The sequence below is a fragment of the Equus asinus genome, chromosome 11, assembly GCF_041296235.1.
Source record: "Equus asinus isolate D_3611 breed Donkey chromosome 11, EquAss-T2T_v2, whole genome shotgun sequence".
NCBI lineage: Eukaryota > Metazoa > Chordata > Mammalia > Perissodactyla > Equidae > Equus > Equus asinus.
In genome coordinates, this window is record NC_091800.1 from 32169089 (window position 1) to 32185891 (window position 16803).

Genomic DNA, 16803 nt, shown 5'->3' on the forward strand with positions numbered 1-16803 from the left:
GACCTTACAGTGGTGTGGAAGCCATATGCATTCAGTAGAAACGTACTCTGACTTCTGGATTTTTCTCTTTCCCCTGGCTAGCGATATGCTGCAGGATTCTCCCTCGTGATGCTGGCCCCGGCAACGAGCCACAGCTCCCCGTCAGCCACGTGATGACGAGGGTAAAGAACAGATACACTCAGAACCATCTGTACCCATACACCCATTCTGTTTTTCATTTTCAGTATAGTATTCCATAAATTACATGAGATATTTAACACTTCATTATAAAATAAGCTTTGTGTTTGTTTTTTTCCCAACTGCAGGCAAATGTAAGTGTTCTGAGCACTTTTAAGGTAGGCTAGGCTAAACTACGATGTTGATGTTCCGTAGGCTAGGTGTATTAAATGCATTTTTGACTTACAATAGCTTTAGAAGGAGTTAAACCCATCATAAGTCGAGGAAAATCTGTACATGTGATAAGAGATGTAACTGATGAAATCTGTAGCAGATATGAACAGTCTGGACAGGGGGTGGGGAAAAGCAGGGAAGTTGGGGCTGATCTCAGATGTTCATATATGAAAACGTTGATGAACTTATCTGCACTTGTATAAGCGAGTATAAAATGCGGAATTTCTGAAATTCAACACATCTTTGGAAATTTAAGAAACATTTCATTTAATGATCACTAATTATCTCTAATGATGGCAAAATGTACGTGCTAAATATTTTTACTAGAAAGTTAAACGGAAAACCAATAAATAAACGTGCTTTTTGAAATACTCCTAGTCTGGATAAACATGCTTGACCCCAAATCACAGATAATATCAAATTTAAGGAGTATAATCTTAGCTATTACCATGAGTTCATGAAACCTACAAATTTCAGTGGTACTCCCAACGATCTGTCCTTTGTCTTGACTCAATTCAAATTAGAGCCATTTCCAAATTTTCTTTCAAACAATATAAACTTACTGGTCAATCTTGATATAAGTATGCATGGAATTTTAACCATTTTATATGACTATATAAAGTACACTTTTTTTAAAACCTGTCATTTTGCCCACCATTAACAGTTTTATGAACTTTTTTAAAATTAAGATTTCAAATGCTAAAGTTACTGTTAGGAAAGTCCCTATCTTGTTTAGCCAATCTTCTCAAAATACATTAGACCCATATCCTAAATTTGTCACAAATTCCATTAAATTAAAAAATGTCACTATTAAAAGGAGTTACAAAATGTGCACTTCAAAAAAATGACTGAAGCAAGCTTTGACTCTTTGCTAAGTGCACCTGTTAACAGCTGTGTGTGCTTACACATATTTACTTTAGAAAATAAGGAGGCAGGTTAATACAAATACAAATCCATAGGCATATAATAAAAGTTCCACTTTCATATAGGGATCCATTGACCTTAGATAACAAACTCTCATAAAAATAGGTATAGAATGAATTCACTTTTGCAAATTTATTTTTACAGAGCACACAAATCCAATAATTTTATTGGTTCCGTTTTCAAATTCCTTGTTAAAGTCCCCCAGTGATAACAGCCTCTCTGCGCGACGATTTTTTAAATTTAACGAAAATTAGAATACATAAATAATCTTCAGTCATGAGCATTTTCTATATATATGTTCACGATCAAATTAAAACTCTCAACTTTGAGCCTTCACAGGTTAAGAGTCCCTGCTATACAAACAAGAGTAACACAGCATGCTAATCACCAGATAGCACAAAAAGGTTACTTGTCATTATTAAAAATAACCATGGGTGCGTTGGTAAGATCTGAACTCTGCACTCAGTGGGAACCTACGACGCGAAAGCCTGGCCTGCTGTTTCGGCCACGCAGGGTGCGGTTAACCGCCAGCATCCTTTACGACTGGTGTAGCCTCTTCCAAACGGCAGCAGAGGGCAAAGGGGCTGCCCGGTGTTCCTTCCCCACCCACCCTCTCAGAGTGGGGCAGGGGAGGAGCAGGCTGCTGCCCGCGGGAAGGGAACGTGGCGGGCTCCCTGCCGCTCTGACTGGTCGGCCTGCACTCCGCTCCCTGCTCAACGCACAGACTCTACCGAACCACTGCACGGCAGGGCGGACAAAAAACAAAATGCTTCTTTTAAGTGCCCCGAGCGGGAACCCTCAACAGCGCCGCAGCTTTTTCCCACGCTCCCGCCGAGCCGCTGGTTCCCTTCTCCTCCAGCTCTGCCTGCTGGACTCCCCGGGAGCCCAGCCCGGCGGCCCCGGCGCGCCACCCGGGAATCCCTTCCTGCAGCGCCGCGGTCCAGCCCCCGCCGGCCCCGCCCCCGGCTGGGCCCCGCCCCCACGTCGCGGCCCCAGGGTCCCGGGATCGCCGGCGCGCTCCCTGCGCCCCGGGCGCCCTCTCTCCGCTCCCCGCCGCGCCGCCTCCCGCCCTGGGCGCTGCGCTCGGGCCCGCCTCACCTTGGTCCGGATCTGCCCCGAGGTGGACACTTTGCGGATCAGCTTCTGGGGTCCCTCTTGCTCCGCTTCGCTGTCGGACGAATCCTCTCCGGGCCCCGCCGAGGCAGCGGCGGGGGTCACCGCGGCTCCGGCCCCGGCGGCCGCTCCTCCCGCGGCGCCCGGAGGGTGGTGCTGGCCGCCGGCCCCGGCCATCCTCTCGGAGTCCTGCGGGGACACAGCACCGCCCGGCGGGGGCGGCGGCGGGGGTCAGGGGGTGGGTTCTGCTCGAGCGGGGCCCGGAGCCCCGCGCCCCGCTGCCGCCGCCATCTTCCGCTCCCCCGGCCGCCCCCGCGGGGGAAGGGTCGCGGGGGATCAGACGCCCTCCCGGCAGGGCCCCCCAGGCTCCTCCGCCCGGCTCCGGGGCTCAGGGGATACAGACCCCGGCCCGCCCGGGACCCCTGCACACCCAGACCCGGGATATTACAGGGTTCCTGACCCAGAATACGACCAGTACGGGTACAGAGGATGGGAGTGACAGAGGGATAGGGACGACCTCCCCCTGCCCCTAAGGTCTGGGGTCTCCAGGCTGGACGAGAGGGCAGGGGAGACAAGAAACCTCCGCAGCCAAGCCCTGCAGGCCCGGCAGTGGCGATGCTCCCTCTTTCGGTGCATGGGCAGCAGGGACCAAAACGGCCCCTGGAGTAGAAAGAGAACCTAGAGCTTCCTCCCGACTCCCTTGGGTGCACCCCGCCACCTCCTGGACCCAGAATGTCTCCAGACTTGGGCCTCGCCGCTCAGATCCCGCTGAATAAAAGTCCCCTCTGCCCCCGAGATGGATGGGCGCTGCCCCTGTCTGTCTCACGAGCCCCTAGCCCTTTCCCGATTAACCATACCTCTCCCTCTTCTGCCTTGGGGTTCGAGTGCTTTCAGCGCTCCCGACCGTGGCGTTTAGTTTCTGGCCCACCCCCACCCCCATCCGGCGCACACGGAAGAGGAGAGCATTTTCCGGGAGGTTCCACTCCGCTCTGAGAACTTTTCGTTCAGAAAGAGCGATCCCTATGGCTAACAGGAAACTGGGAAGGGCGTGGAGAGAGCGCAGAAACAAGAAAGTACAGGCAGCCAGAGACGATAGAATGCAAAATAAATGTCTAAGCCGAAGCGCTAACCGAGACAGCCTGGAAGGAAACAATGCACCGGAGCCGTGTGAATACCAGTGCCAGAGCACGAAAACACTGGAAGTCCTGGGAGAGCCACTCCCTAACCCGGACTAGAGCAGGAGGAAATGGGATCAACAGGCTGCAGGCACCACTCACAACCCGTCCCATGGGAGCTGGTTGGTTAAGCAGACACCTGGGAATAGCAGCCTTGCCGCGGGTTGTGCACGCTCAACGTCAAAGAGCCCCTGCAAGGTGTGGGAGGGCTGGGGGGAGAAGATACTAAAATGACTGATTCCTCTTGTCGTCTAGGGAGAACTGCAAAGTCGTGGTAGCTGTATTTTTAAGTAGGGCAAAAAGTCCCTGCCAGACTGTGGAGTCTCTTCACACTTCGGTAAAGCATTCAAGCTCTTTGGCGTGTTCATGCCCTTCAGTACCCACTTGTATCTTTTCAGTTGACATGCCCTTCTATTTTTTTCAGTTGGCATGACCTTTAAGGGTCCTCCAAACTAAGAATCTATTGGGGTTTTTCTTAGTTGCAGTCTTACTCTCAATAATTTGATTGCTGTGTCAGAACTAACAGTTCTAAGAGATTTTAAGAAACAATATGCAATCCCAATACTGGATATCCACGTTGTAGATTAAATTCATTAAAATGTAAAATGTGCTAGTTGGCTTGAATCTTCAAAGCTAGGAGATTGCTGTGATGTAATACTAATTGATAGAGGCTACTTCTCAGCTGTATTCTTTAGGAAGGGAAGAAGTGGGGCGAAATAAACTCTGAGCCCTATGGCTCTGTAAATATGTAATTCTGTATCTACAAAGAACATATTGCTATGAAAGGAATTCTTTAAGAGAAAAAATAATCAAAGTAATGGCCTTTATCCCAACCTAACTGTTTGGTCACTGACCAGTCCAATGGTTTGGCAGTGTAAACAAGAACACCTAATAAAGGGCCTTTGGAAAGAATAAACTTAGTTCAGACATGTCTTTTAATGTAAAGAAACTGAGACCCAAAATCACCAGCTGGGACCAAAGTCAAAATCAGGTGATTACTGTTCTAATGTTCTATTCACTTTACTTCACTATATAACAAAAGTTAGTTCTCAATTATCGTGTTTCTATTCAGACTTTAGGCTTTCAAGTTTTATATACCTGTAGGAACATTTTCCAGAATCCAGGCAGAGTGATTAAACCGAAAGGCACTGTTTAATGCCCATGCCTATTCTGTGAGCTTAAGAAGAGGACTGAATACTCTGATTCAAACACTGATTGCTTACAGATACTTTAAAAGAGTTTCACGTGCAAGAACTGGTCTTCATGAATACCTCAAAATAAAGGTATTCATTGCTTGATAAAAGTTTAACCTCACAGTTACCCCTGCTCTTCGAAGACTCATGTAACAAGTTCTCAAACTTGGTTGTGACTTTGAAAGCACAGCCAGTCTTAGCCTGCTCATGCTAAATAACCGATCCGGGTTCTACAATTTCCCTAGCATCTAGAACGCTCAGAGTGAAATACTGCGTAGGCAAATGAAGGAATGTTCATTTCCCACAAAAGGCAGCGCATGAAAAACCCTCTTTTCTTCAATCATTTCTTCTAAGGAGACTGTTTCAAGTTATCCCTAATTTAAGGTACCTGACCCACTAGCTCCTTCCTAGGTCTTATCTGTAAATTAGAAGTTTCCAGAATGAACATCCAATCCGTATATTGGATACCTGCAATGCACTTCACTTCCCTTAAAAATGTAATAGCAATGTCAAGAGCTCAATATTTTCAACCATTTTAATGTAGCTCAAAATGGCAACTGAAACACATTTCAAATATATGGTATATTACATTCTTTGATTTACAAGACTTCCTTGACTTTTTCCTTACTTGGTGTTTTCAGATTTTCAAGTAATTTCTTAGATGTGTCTTACATATTTCTTTTATTATCGTTACTTTGAAATCTTTGTTTGGAACATACATCGCAAACACACTGTTAAAAACTTGGACACAAGCCATGTAAACACTGCATTCAGGATGAAATGGAAATAGGAGAAGCTATCACTAAACTAGGTTTCTGCTTAATAGGGCTTCCAGCCCCATTTTTTAAAAAAAAAAAAACCTATTATACTGAAGATGTGTAAGTCACAGCTAATTCTCATTCTGGTACCAACTTTTTTAACATTAGCATGTCATTATCTACAGAGATACTTTGAATTATATTCTTATTATTGATCACTACTCATTACAAAAAAGGTTTAATGTCCATTTGCAACTTTTAAATCCCTTATGTTCTACGGTTCTACATTACATATCATATGATAAACATGTAGAAGTCCACGTTTATGACCTGAAGAACCCAAGCAGGCACTTTAAGAACAGTCATGTTCCAGCATTCACGTTCCTAACCACTGGGTTAGGAACCAAAGAGCAGCGCAGGTTGAACAAGGACAGGCCTGCTTTCCTTCAAACTTTAACGTACTTCCATGATACACGATCTGTTACATATTTAGAATTTAACATTCAAGACTTTATTAGAATTTCCTTATTTGTTACCTGAACAAAAAAGACTTTGAGACTGTGATATCAACGGCATGTACATATGGTCATTCCAGTACCTAAGGCAAAAACTTTTCATCCTTTAGACCCAATGCATAAATATATTTTACTTAGAACTTCTAATTTGTATTTTGGTACATTTTCTTTTGAAACTCTTTCCCTTCCTAATTTCCCATTAGTTCTGAATAGTTTCATCAGAGGCAACTATATAAAAGTCATTTGACAATAAAAAATTTTAGTAAGCAAAATGTACTCTAGTATTCCCCCACTGTCTAAGAACTGCTTTGTAAATACTCCCAATGCTTTTTAAGTTTTGGCTAGAATTCTAACCACCCTTTTCCCCCCAGGATATTACCTATGAGTAAGGGGTTTTTGACTAAATATCTTCCTACCCACCTATTCCCACCACCAAAATATTTTTTAATTGGTTCAAAATTTAAGTAATGCCCCTATTTCCATTGATTTGATTACATTCCAAAGCTAGCATTAAAGAAAATACACAAAAACCTGAATGCTAACATTTATCTTCTTTTAGGCCCATTGCCCTAGCCGGAGTAATGATAAGACTAACAGTTTATTTAAATGCCCTCACTTAACTAAATAACTTCATTTCATCTCCAAATACAAAGAATGTCCAGCAGCTGCCTCTCAGCTCCAGACATGGGCACATTTCAAGCCAGAAGTGCTGTTCTCTTCACGACTACCCAGCGTCAATTCCTGAGATTTTTTTCTGTTCTGTCTGAATAGTTCCATGTAGAATCATATCATCAGGTTTTAGGTTCCATCAAAAAGGAAAGAGGAGAGTGAATCCTTCCATGCATGTTGTTATACACAATAAGGGAAAATGCAACAGGATCTGTGTAATGTGAATATTGCCTGTTCAATGCTGAATATTTCTTTTCATAGATGTAAATAAGGACACCTTTATGGTAAAGTATTAAAGTTGCCTATATTTGAATTCAAAAAGCAGATTTAAAATAACCGCAAAATGGAGCCCAAATCAAAGCAGAGGTTCTTAACCCAAGGTCTTTGAGGGTCCATAGATTGGGCTTCAGGAACTCTGGGATTCCCTTGAAATCTCATATGTATGTTGCACAGGTACATTTTGGGGAGAAAGAGAGTCTATAGCTTTGATTAGATTCTTAAAGGGATCATCGACCCAAGAAAAGTTCAAGAATCCCTGATTTTGAAGGATACTGTGTCTATTCAAAACTTTCTTAGATTAGGCTGATATTTCTCCCCTTAGCTCTAAATGTCTGAAATAATTAATATTTAAATACTCCTTTTTCCCTAATTTATCCCTCCTCTTTTCTTCTATACACCACTTTTCAATAATTTGGATAACTTATCTTTTTTAAGAACTTAAATGAGAATTCCCTTTATTAGTTCTTGGACTTTGTGGTCATGCATATACCGCCACAGGGTTTCAAATCACTTTGTCCGCAGTATCATTTTATCCCACGTACCTGAGATCGCTGAAGATGTTTTGGGGACTATCTGAATGTAAACCATTAACATATATGAAACAAGACATTCTGTTTAGTCAAGAATGTACAAAAAAAATAAAAGTCCCTATCTCTCCTCTCAAAAAAAAAAAAAGGAAGAGTGTACATTCTGCGAGAATTTCTATCTGTGTTGTTAACAACTGCTATATCCAACAGTACTGGGAGGTGCTGGAAAAAATATCTGTCGAATAAATAAAAAAGCCTTCAGTGTTTAAAGAAAGTAAGTCTCATTTTTTCAGAAGAGTTCTACAGTGTGGATAAAGCATCATAGGTCATTCATACACTTCCATCAGGGGTCTAATTTTAAAAGCTAATAAATGAGCATTTCCATTTTTGTCACCTTGAGAGGTAAAGCAAAAAACAAAATGTTTCTATTTTTCTAGGCACAGTACTCCTGGCCTCAGCACCTTAGAGTAAAAGTCATATAACCGGGTATTTTTCATTGTCATTGGTGTTGGCTTAAAGTATCCAGGTTCAAAAGGGACCTCATATAGGAGAGTTTAAAGTAAAAAAGTAACAAAACCAGGTCACTGAATTTAGTTCTCAATGATCTTTGATTTAAACTTCAAAACTGAACTGGATTTTTAATTTCAAAAATAATTTAATCCCCAGGGATAACCACAATAGGAGAAATAAGAGCAGATGCAAAACCTAACAACATGTTCAAATTTACAAAAGCACAGACAGCTGCAGATACAGATGGATCAGAGTCGAAGGACACTTCTGAAAAGGTCAGGAAACAGGAGGCAGAGAAATACGTACACTCTGGGCAAAGGAGCCAGGAGTGTACATATCAGAAAAGAAAAAGGAGAACCAAGCCTGGCACTGACCTAGAAGCTCTCAACAGGCAAGGGGCCAGCCTGAGCAGACACGCGGAGTCTCTGGGAAAACAGCATCCGAACACGTTGAACCGAACACGGATGGGGCCAGAAACTTCGGACGAGGCTTTTCAGATAGGTTCAAGAATGTCAACCAAGACAGAGTAGCAAACATCGAAGCAGGGCTTGGAGAGCCAAATAATTCGATGCCAGGGAAAAGGCAGCCCACACAGGATTACAGAGCGCTGAGTGGGACGGGGATTCCGGGGTAGAATCCCCAGAGGGATGTGAGATGGTTCTGACTGACTGAGTTGCAAGAAAGAAGGAAGTTGGAGGAGTTTGAGGGAACAAATCCAAAGCCCCCCGGTCTCCTCCTCCCTATCCTGGCACACACAATACACACGCACACGCTACTCTCGGTCCCCAAAGTTGCCCAACCTCCGCATGGCATGTGCAGGGAAATCGAGGTTAGCTTTCCGCTTCATCCCTGGCCAAACCCTTGAACCCTAGAAAAGCCCGGGGCTTGAGCGTCGAGCAGGAGTCGGAGGCGTGGCTCCGGGCTGCAAGCCGCGCTCAGCCTCCCCAAACGGCGATCCTTCGGGACCTGCGCGCCCAGGTGACCGCCGGGGCGCGGTCTCAGGAGGGAAGCCCTCTCTCCTCCGAGCTCGCCACGCTGACCCCACAGCCTGGGTCGCTCTTCTCCCCCTCCCTACCCCCCGCGCTGTAAAATCAAGGAAAAAGTTGAGAAGTCGCTGAAGCACGGAAACCTGAGCGGCTCGCCAGCGGCCCCTCGGGGAGAGCCTCAGCGGGCCGGACAAAGCGCTCCGGGAGGCGCGCGAGGAGGAGCCCGGGCGGCGGAGGAAGCGCTGCCCCGGCTGGGAAGCAGCTGCGGACCTCATCCCGGGCCATTTCCTGAACGGAACCCGGTCCAGGCGGGAGGAGCAGAGGAGAAGTGGGAGGGGGTGGGCGCGGGCGCTGTACCCACCGGTTCCTCCCAGGCGGGGCTGCGGACGCCGGGCGCGGGGCGCACGTGCTGCGGCTCCATCGCACCGGCCCGCGCCCGCCGGCCGCCCGGGCGCGCCGACCCGGACCCCCGCCGCCGCCGCCGCCGCCGGGGCCGCTGGATGCGCGTCCCTCGCCGCGGTCCTCTTGGCCGCCGCCGCCGCCCCGGCCCTCCCGCAGTCTCCGGCTTCCGCCGCGCTGCGCTCCCGCCCCCGCGCCGGTCCCTTCCTCCTCCACCTCCTCCTCCTCCTCGGTCCAGCTCCGAGCGGTCCGCTCCCCACTGCCGCCGCCGCCGCCGCCTCCCACGGCTGCAGAATCCGCCCCCGGCTCCTTCCTCCGCCCCCGGCTCCCTCCCCTTTTCCTCCCGGCTTCCCGCCCTCCCCCCGCCGCCCCCTCCTCCCTGCGGGCGGCCCGGGACGCACGTGACCCCCCCTGTCAGGCCTTATAAGGCGCGGAACCGAAAGCGGCCGCCGGGTGGTCACGGGCACCGGGCAGCCGGGCGGACAGGAGCGGCCTCCCCCGGGGCCGGGCGCCGAGTCGCCGCCGGGAGTGGAGGGGAAAGCCCGGGCTGGTCCGGCCGACGCGCTGGCGACGGGAGCGGCGGTGGCCGCGCTTCCCGGGAGACGCCTGCCAGCGCCCCTCTCCCCGTCTCCCTCTCCCGATGCCTGCCGCTCGCGCCCGCCTTCCTCCAAACGCTGGCTGCCCGCGCTGCAGGCACCTCCCCGCCTCTGGGCGCTGAGGCTGAACGAAATCCCGGTGGACAGTCACCGACTTCACCAGAGCAGGGGAGATGACGGCTCTCCGGAGCCGCTGGTGAACCAGCTGCGCCAGGAGGGGTCTATTCTCGGTGATGTTAAAAAGATTGCGGATGGGTTAGCATCTGCAAGAGGGGTTAAGCTTGAGGGAGTGCTTCTTTTATTCATTTTTAGTGATTAACGGTTTCGTGGAAAGAAAGCCGCCTCAGGAGTGGATCTGCCTTCCAATTCGAGCATGCATTCAAATTAGGGCAAGGGACTGGCTTGCAGGGAGTGCACAATAAATGGCAGGTCACCTCCTACCACCCGTTGAAACCAACGTTTCAAATGGAGTTTCCGATCATCTTTTTGGAATCGAAGACGGTTTCCGTCTAGTTCTAATACAAGAATTGCTTTTCACAGGTTATTCCCTCTTCTGGACTTTCGGGCTCCATCGATCAGCATCTTCCCACGGCCCTTAATCATGTCAAACACATTCGCACATTTTTAAAACAATCTGAAAATTTAAAAACACTGGATCCAGTCTGCCTCCAGTCGGCACAATCCCACAGCCAAGCTCTTTGAGAGACAGACGCTTGTTCTCATTACTCTCACATCCATTTCTTAATCTACCTCTCCTTCTTACCCGCAAACCGACTTCTTTGCCCACTATTCTGAGGCGACCCTGACAAAGGTCACCTGTGGCTTTAAAATTCCCTAAACCAATGGGCAATGGGTTGAGTGGTCGTCCCCCGCCCCCCATCCCCGTCCCAATTCTCTTCTTACCCTATCTGGAGCATTTGTCACTGGGGACCAGACTTTATCCTTGAAACTGGCCCTTCCATTGGCCCATGGGACACTTCAGCCTCCAGTTCTCTAACCACTTCTTGCTCAGCCCGTTTGCCATCTCTCACATGTCGGAGGGCTTAAATAATCTGCCCTTGGTCTGTTTCCAGTGCTGCCTGGTCTACCCAGACCCCCACCCCCCATGACTTCAAATACCAACCATGTGCTGATAACTGACAAATGTCTATCGCTATCCCAGCTCTCCAATCTGGAAAGCCAATTTCTTACCAGAAGTCTCTACTCAGACATCCCATGGGCCTTAAACTCAGCTTGACTAAAACAGAAGTTAACTTTCCTGCCAGCTGGCTTTTCTCTCAAGTCTCATTCCCAGTAAATGTCTCCACAATCCATCTAGTCACCCTAAGGAGAAACCTGAAAATTGTCCCAGGCTCCTCCTTCTCCCTCCCAGTGCCCTTTCCATGCACTAGATGTTCCTGTCTGTCACCTGCCCTCCACTTCACTGCTCTGCCCTGGTTTCAGGCCCTTCATTTCAAGCCCCCAAAACAATGGATTACTTTCCTTATTAGTCTCGCTGCCTCCAAGCTGGTCACACCTCACCCACCACCACCGTCGTCATCTCCCACATTGTGGCCAAAGTAAACCTTCTAAAATACAAAACTGAGCAAGTCATTCCCTGGATAAGCCCTTTAAATGGCTTCCCGTTACCTACAGGTTGAACTCCCACTGTCTTAGCCAGTATCTATTTCTCGGGTCTCATCAAACACTCTGAGTTCCTCACATGCAGTTCCCTACCAGGCCACTTATTTTTATGCTGTGCCCTCTCGTGGAATATCCTTCCTCTTATTCAACCAGTCCAAACACCTACTCATCTTTCAAGATTCAACCTAAGAAATCTTTTTTGACCCTGCTGCAGGTTAGAACTGGCTGCTCTCTCTAGACTAAATGCACCCCCCTCCCCAGCATAATGCCTTAGAAGACGTTATTAACCTCATTTTTTACATACAATCTCTCTGATGACAAATATTATGACTGCCTTACCTCCATCTTCCTAGTTCTCAATACAGTTTCTGACGCGTAGGTGTCAGTTAATGATAAATGAATTAATTATGTGATAGAATTTGAGTTATATTTTTATGGCTATAGAAAATCAATTTCCCATGCATTATCTCACCATTCTGCAAATAATATGTTATCATCTTTTATAGAGGTGCAAACTGAAACTAGAAAACAATAAAGCAATTTACCCAAGGTTCCACTCTGTAAATTGCAAATCCAGGACTATAACCCAGTTTGCCCAGTCAAGTTTATTATGTTTATCTGTCCATTGTTTTTCACCTCAAGTTTATTTTGTATGACATAATAGCTTTCTTTTTGTTAGAGGTTGCCTAGTATATATCTTTCCATCTCTTTATTTTCAACCATTCTGAGTCATTATGTTTTAGTGTGTCATAAATAACTGTTAAATTTCGATATTATCTCTTTCTGAGTTTGCCTTTAAGTAGTCTACATTAATCAGTTTCCATTTATTATGTAAATTAATTAAGGTAAAGACTGTTGTAAGAAACAGATCCTTCCTCCCAGCCTCCCCTTCTAAATGCGATGTTTGTATCTCTCTCATGAAATAGTCTTAGGATAAGTGGTCCAGGTTGTTGGGTGGCTCCTTTGTCCCATATTACTATTCCATCCCCTAGGGTATTGCCTTTATCTGCCCAGTAGAAGCTGATTAGGGAGTTCCAGCACAAGAGAAGAGAGCGTGAAGGAGCATAAGCCCAACTACTTAAGGTTTAGACCCAGAAGTGACACACTTCTCATCTGCTCATATCCCATTGGCTAGAACTTAGTCACATGGTCACATTTAGCAGCAAAGGAGCAGGAAAATGAGGCCACTAGTTGGACAGCCATGTCCCAACCACAACTCTGTTATCATGGAAAACCGAAAACAGATTTTGGTGAAAACTAGCACTTGCTGTCACATTATGATTGCCATCTTTGGATTTATTACCACCATCTCATTTCATATTTATTTAACTTTCTTTTTCTTTGCTTCTTGTTTCTCCTTTCTTGCTTTCCATTCTATTAGTTGAATTTTCTTTAGTTTTCCCCCTTTTTCTAAACACTTGTACTGATTTGGAATTTATCTTCTATTTCAATTCTTAGTGGTCACCCTTAAAATACTAACATATACACTTAACATCTAAGATTAATCAATATCTTCATCCACTTCCTTTAAAGATAACGTTTAAAGATAATCTTAAACAAATAAACAAAGTAAATAAAACACTTTAACTCCCAAGTTCCTCTCGTATAAACTGTGTATTTCTGTTTTGTATTTTTTTAATTCCCTCTTATTTTCCAATTCCCCACTGTATTAGTCATCATCATTACTACTTTTATAGTTATTATTTAATTAATTTTTATAACACATGTTATCAATGTTTTTCCCTACTATTGCTTTTTTTAAATCCTATTCTTTCCTTCTGGGCTCAATTTATGTCTCGGTGAAGTACATTCTTTAGTATTTTTTTCTTCATATCTGTGAGTAAAATTCTCTACGTCTTTGTATTTCACTCTCATTTTATTTTCTCTCACGTTCTTGAATCATAATTTCACCAGCTAAGGAGTTCTAAGTTGGCAATTATTGACTCCCACACCTTGAAGTTACTATTCCATTACCTTCCAGCATCTACTGCTGGTGATTAGAAGTCTGCAGTCAGTCTCATTATTATTCCTTTATAGATTTTCTCTATAGTAATTTACTATTTTCTTTTTTCAGTGATGTTTGCATTATTGGTTTGTATATAGGTGGATTTTGTTTTTAGATATCTTCTTCAGGACTTGGTATGCATTTTCAACCTGAGGACTCCTTCAGTTTTAGAAATTTGTCAGCTCTTGTGTATTCAAATATTACTTCCTCCCACCCCCACCTCATGCATTTTTCTCTATTTTATCTTCCTGGAACTCCTATTAGATGTGAGTTGGACTTTCTCATTTTATCCTCCCTGTCTTAATTTTTCTTTAATATTTTCCATCTTTTTACTTCTCTGTGCTGACCTTGGGTAATTTTCTCAGATCTATCATCCAGTTCCCTAATTCTCTTGAAACTGTATTGTCTACTCTTTAATGTGTCCATTGAATTTTTATTTGTTTACATTTCTAGAATTTTCATTTTATTTGTCTTCACATCTACTTATTCTTTGTCATATCTTACTTTTATCTTGGAGTCTACTCTTTCCTTCATTTCTCTGAAGATTTTAAATGTATTTATTTACAAGCGTCTTTCAAATTTCTCTATTATCTAGGGTCTATAAAGTGTAAATTCTCCCATATGTTGTATTTGCTGGATCACATTTGTGGTGGCTTGTTTCCTTGCATGCTTTATAATGTTTTAATGTGAGCTGATCTTCAATGGGAATTGTTTTCCATGAGAGTAATGCCTGCCCTATGGGATATTACTTTTGACTCTGCCGGGGACCTACAGGTTGTCCTGGCTCACTCACATGCCTGGCAGTTGATGCTGGAAGACTCAAACAGATGAGAGCTGGCACAGCTGGGGCTCTGTATGTATCTATATCTATCTCCAAGAGGCTTCTCTATTACTCTTCCCAGCATGGTGGCTTCAAAGTAGCTAGACTGACTTCTTATATGTAGGTTGAGGGCTCCCAAGGTGTGTGTCAAGAAAGACTAAGCCAAAAGGATGCTGCATGTTGTTATGAGCCCATCTCAGAAGTTATATAACATCACTTCCACCAAATGGATTGATTGGCGCTGTCACAAAACCATGCCATGTTTCAGGGGTATTGAACATATACCCCACCTGTCAGTAGAAGGAGTATCAGAAACATTTTAAGAGGAATGTGTAGAATGAGATATATGTACTCATGCAGCCAGCTTTGGAACATATAATTTACCACAATGGTATATCTCAGTGAGTTTCAGTGTCCATGTTTCTGAGCAGCCAGAAGTTCATTCTCAGCTTGGATTATAAACACAGAGGGATATTACTTCCTTCTGACATGGCATCTGGAGAACATGAATTATCATCCGTGGGGAATGCAGCCAGCTAAAATACAGGCATAGAGTCTTCACATTGGAGGAGTAAGGAGCTGCAGCATCCCACTGCCCCCTGCTAGATCTTTCCTGGAGCATACTGGAGTCTAACAAACCCTCCTATAGCAATAATCTGATAAAGACTCTCTGCTTAAGAATTGTACTTGAAGCAGTTTATAAACAGATTACATCTTAGTAGTAATGCACTTGAAGCAAGAAATAGAAATTCCAGCCCTTGTTTCACTTTATAAAAGTAATGTGGGGCACATAAAAAGAAGATCGATAGTAAACCCAACTCTCCTTGAGTCACATTAGCTGTTATCTCTGCCATCTTAATTAAAAGATCCTTCATGGTTCTTCATGTATCAGGGTGTAGTGATGTTCTCTATTTATTACAGACCACAGCTCAGGTGTGCAAATTCTACAAGTGATCTTATCTTGCTCACCTGCCCTCATCCCATACAGTATCAAGAGAAAAAATCTTAAAAATCATTAAAAATGTGTTGGCTGGGAATATTTACCTTTAAGGATGCTAAAAAATACAATAAGCAAAAAGGCACTTTTCACTTATGAAAAGTAAAACACAATGCATAAAAAATGTAAATATTATATAAATATGCATTAAGAAGTTTGGCGAGATATACCCTAAAGTGGTTAGCGATTATTGGTGGGCAGTTGGATTCCATAATTCCGTGTATTTGTCTTTTCTTGTTTTGTTTGATATGTAGTAGCGTCATGGGTGTTCTTCAATTTTCTTATCTTCCCATAATAAGCATTTATTACTTTCAAGAGAGAAGAAAATCATTAACAATTGATCATAATTAACAAAAAAATCAATATATTTATCGAAGTATGAATCCTTAAATGTATAAAAAGAGACATATTGGGACTGGGGAATGAGGCAGAAGAAAGGGGAAAATAAAAAGGGTATAGAGACTCTGTCCTCTAGGCCAGATGAGGGTGAAGAATTGGGTCGAGAGTTAAAATAAATGTGACAGGTTTAGTTGTGATCCCAGCAATGGCAAATTGTGGGGTTTCCACCAAGTGAGCAGAGCCAAGTATGAGGAATCTAGCTTTCATGATCCCTGAGAATATATTGAGCTGGGCAGTGGCAGGGGCCCAACCACTTTAGATTCAAGGTGAGAGTTCTTGATCCTAGGAACAGGGTTGTCAAGAACAGAGCGGCAGGAATCAAGCCAAAGCAAAATGCTGGGAATTGAGGCACAGACATGCAGGGAGCCCCGACCAGGCGGCTCAGCAGGCAGCTCAGTGACCCTCTGGGAGCCTGGAATTAGAAGTCAATGAGGCTAGAGAGTGCAGTGGGAGCCAGTGGTCAGTGGTGGCCTTCAAGATCCAGGGACGAGGGCAGTGGATTCCAAAAAAACCACCCCAGATTAAGCGACTAATGTTTATACTGTGGTTTACTCAGAGTGGGTTAGGAGTATTTTCTTTTGGAAAACTATGCGAGGGAGAAACAAAGGCAAGAAGAGTGAGATTTGGCACTTTGTCATCTGAGGTATGCTAACATTGAGTGGAAAGCACATGGGATTTGCTATTAAGGAGAATTATGCTCAACCTCCTACTCTTCTTACTTATTAACCTCGAGACCTTGGGCAAGCTGTTTCCGCCATTATAAAATGAGCATAATAACACCAATTTCTCAGTGCTGTTTGAGGGCTAAATGAAATACTGTACTAAAAATGGCATAATATAGGTTCTCTTTACAAACATAAAAGTTCCAGCTGAAAAGGAAAAGAAATGAGGAGAAAGTTACTCTTAGGTCACAAAAATTAGATGG

The 16803-nt window shown here is 44.7% G+C and overlaps 1 protein-coding gene across 7 annotated transcripts in view; it reads right to left on the reverse strand.

The window, feature by feature from the left end:
• Window positions 1-10261, reverse strand: part of DGKH (diacylglycerol kinase eta) — a 182818-nt gene extending 172557 nt beyond the window's left edge. The window contains exons 1-2 of one of the 7 annotated variants that reach the window (XM_070480850.1): window positions 10136-10261; window positions 2413-2616 (exon numbers count right to left, since the gene is read on the reverse strand). In XM_070480850.1, coding sequence (XP_070336951.1) covers window positions 2413-2604 — 192 coding nt within the window. In that variant the 5' untranslated portion in view covers window positions 2605-2616; window positions 10136-10261. The other 6 variants (XM_070480851.1, XM_070480847.1, XM_070480846.1 and 3 more) reach the window with 6 other exon arrangements.
• Window positions 10262-16803: the final 6542 nt, after the last annotated feature.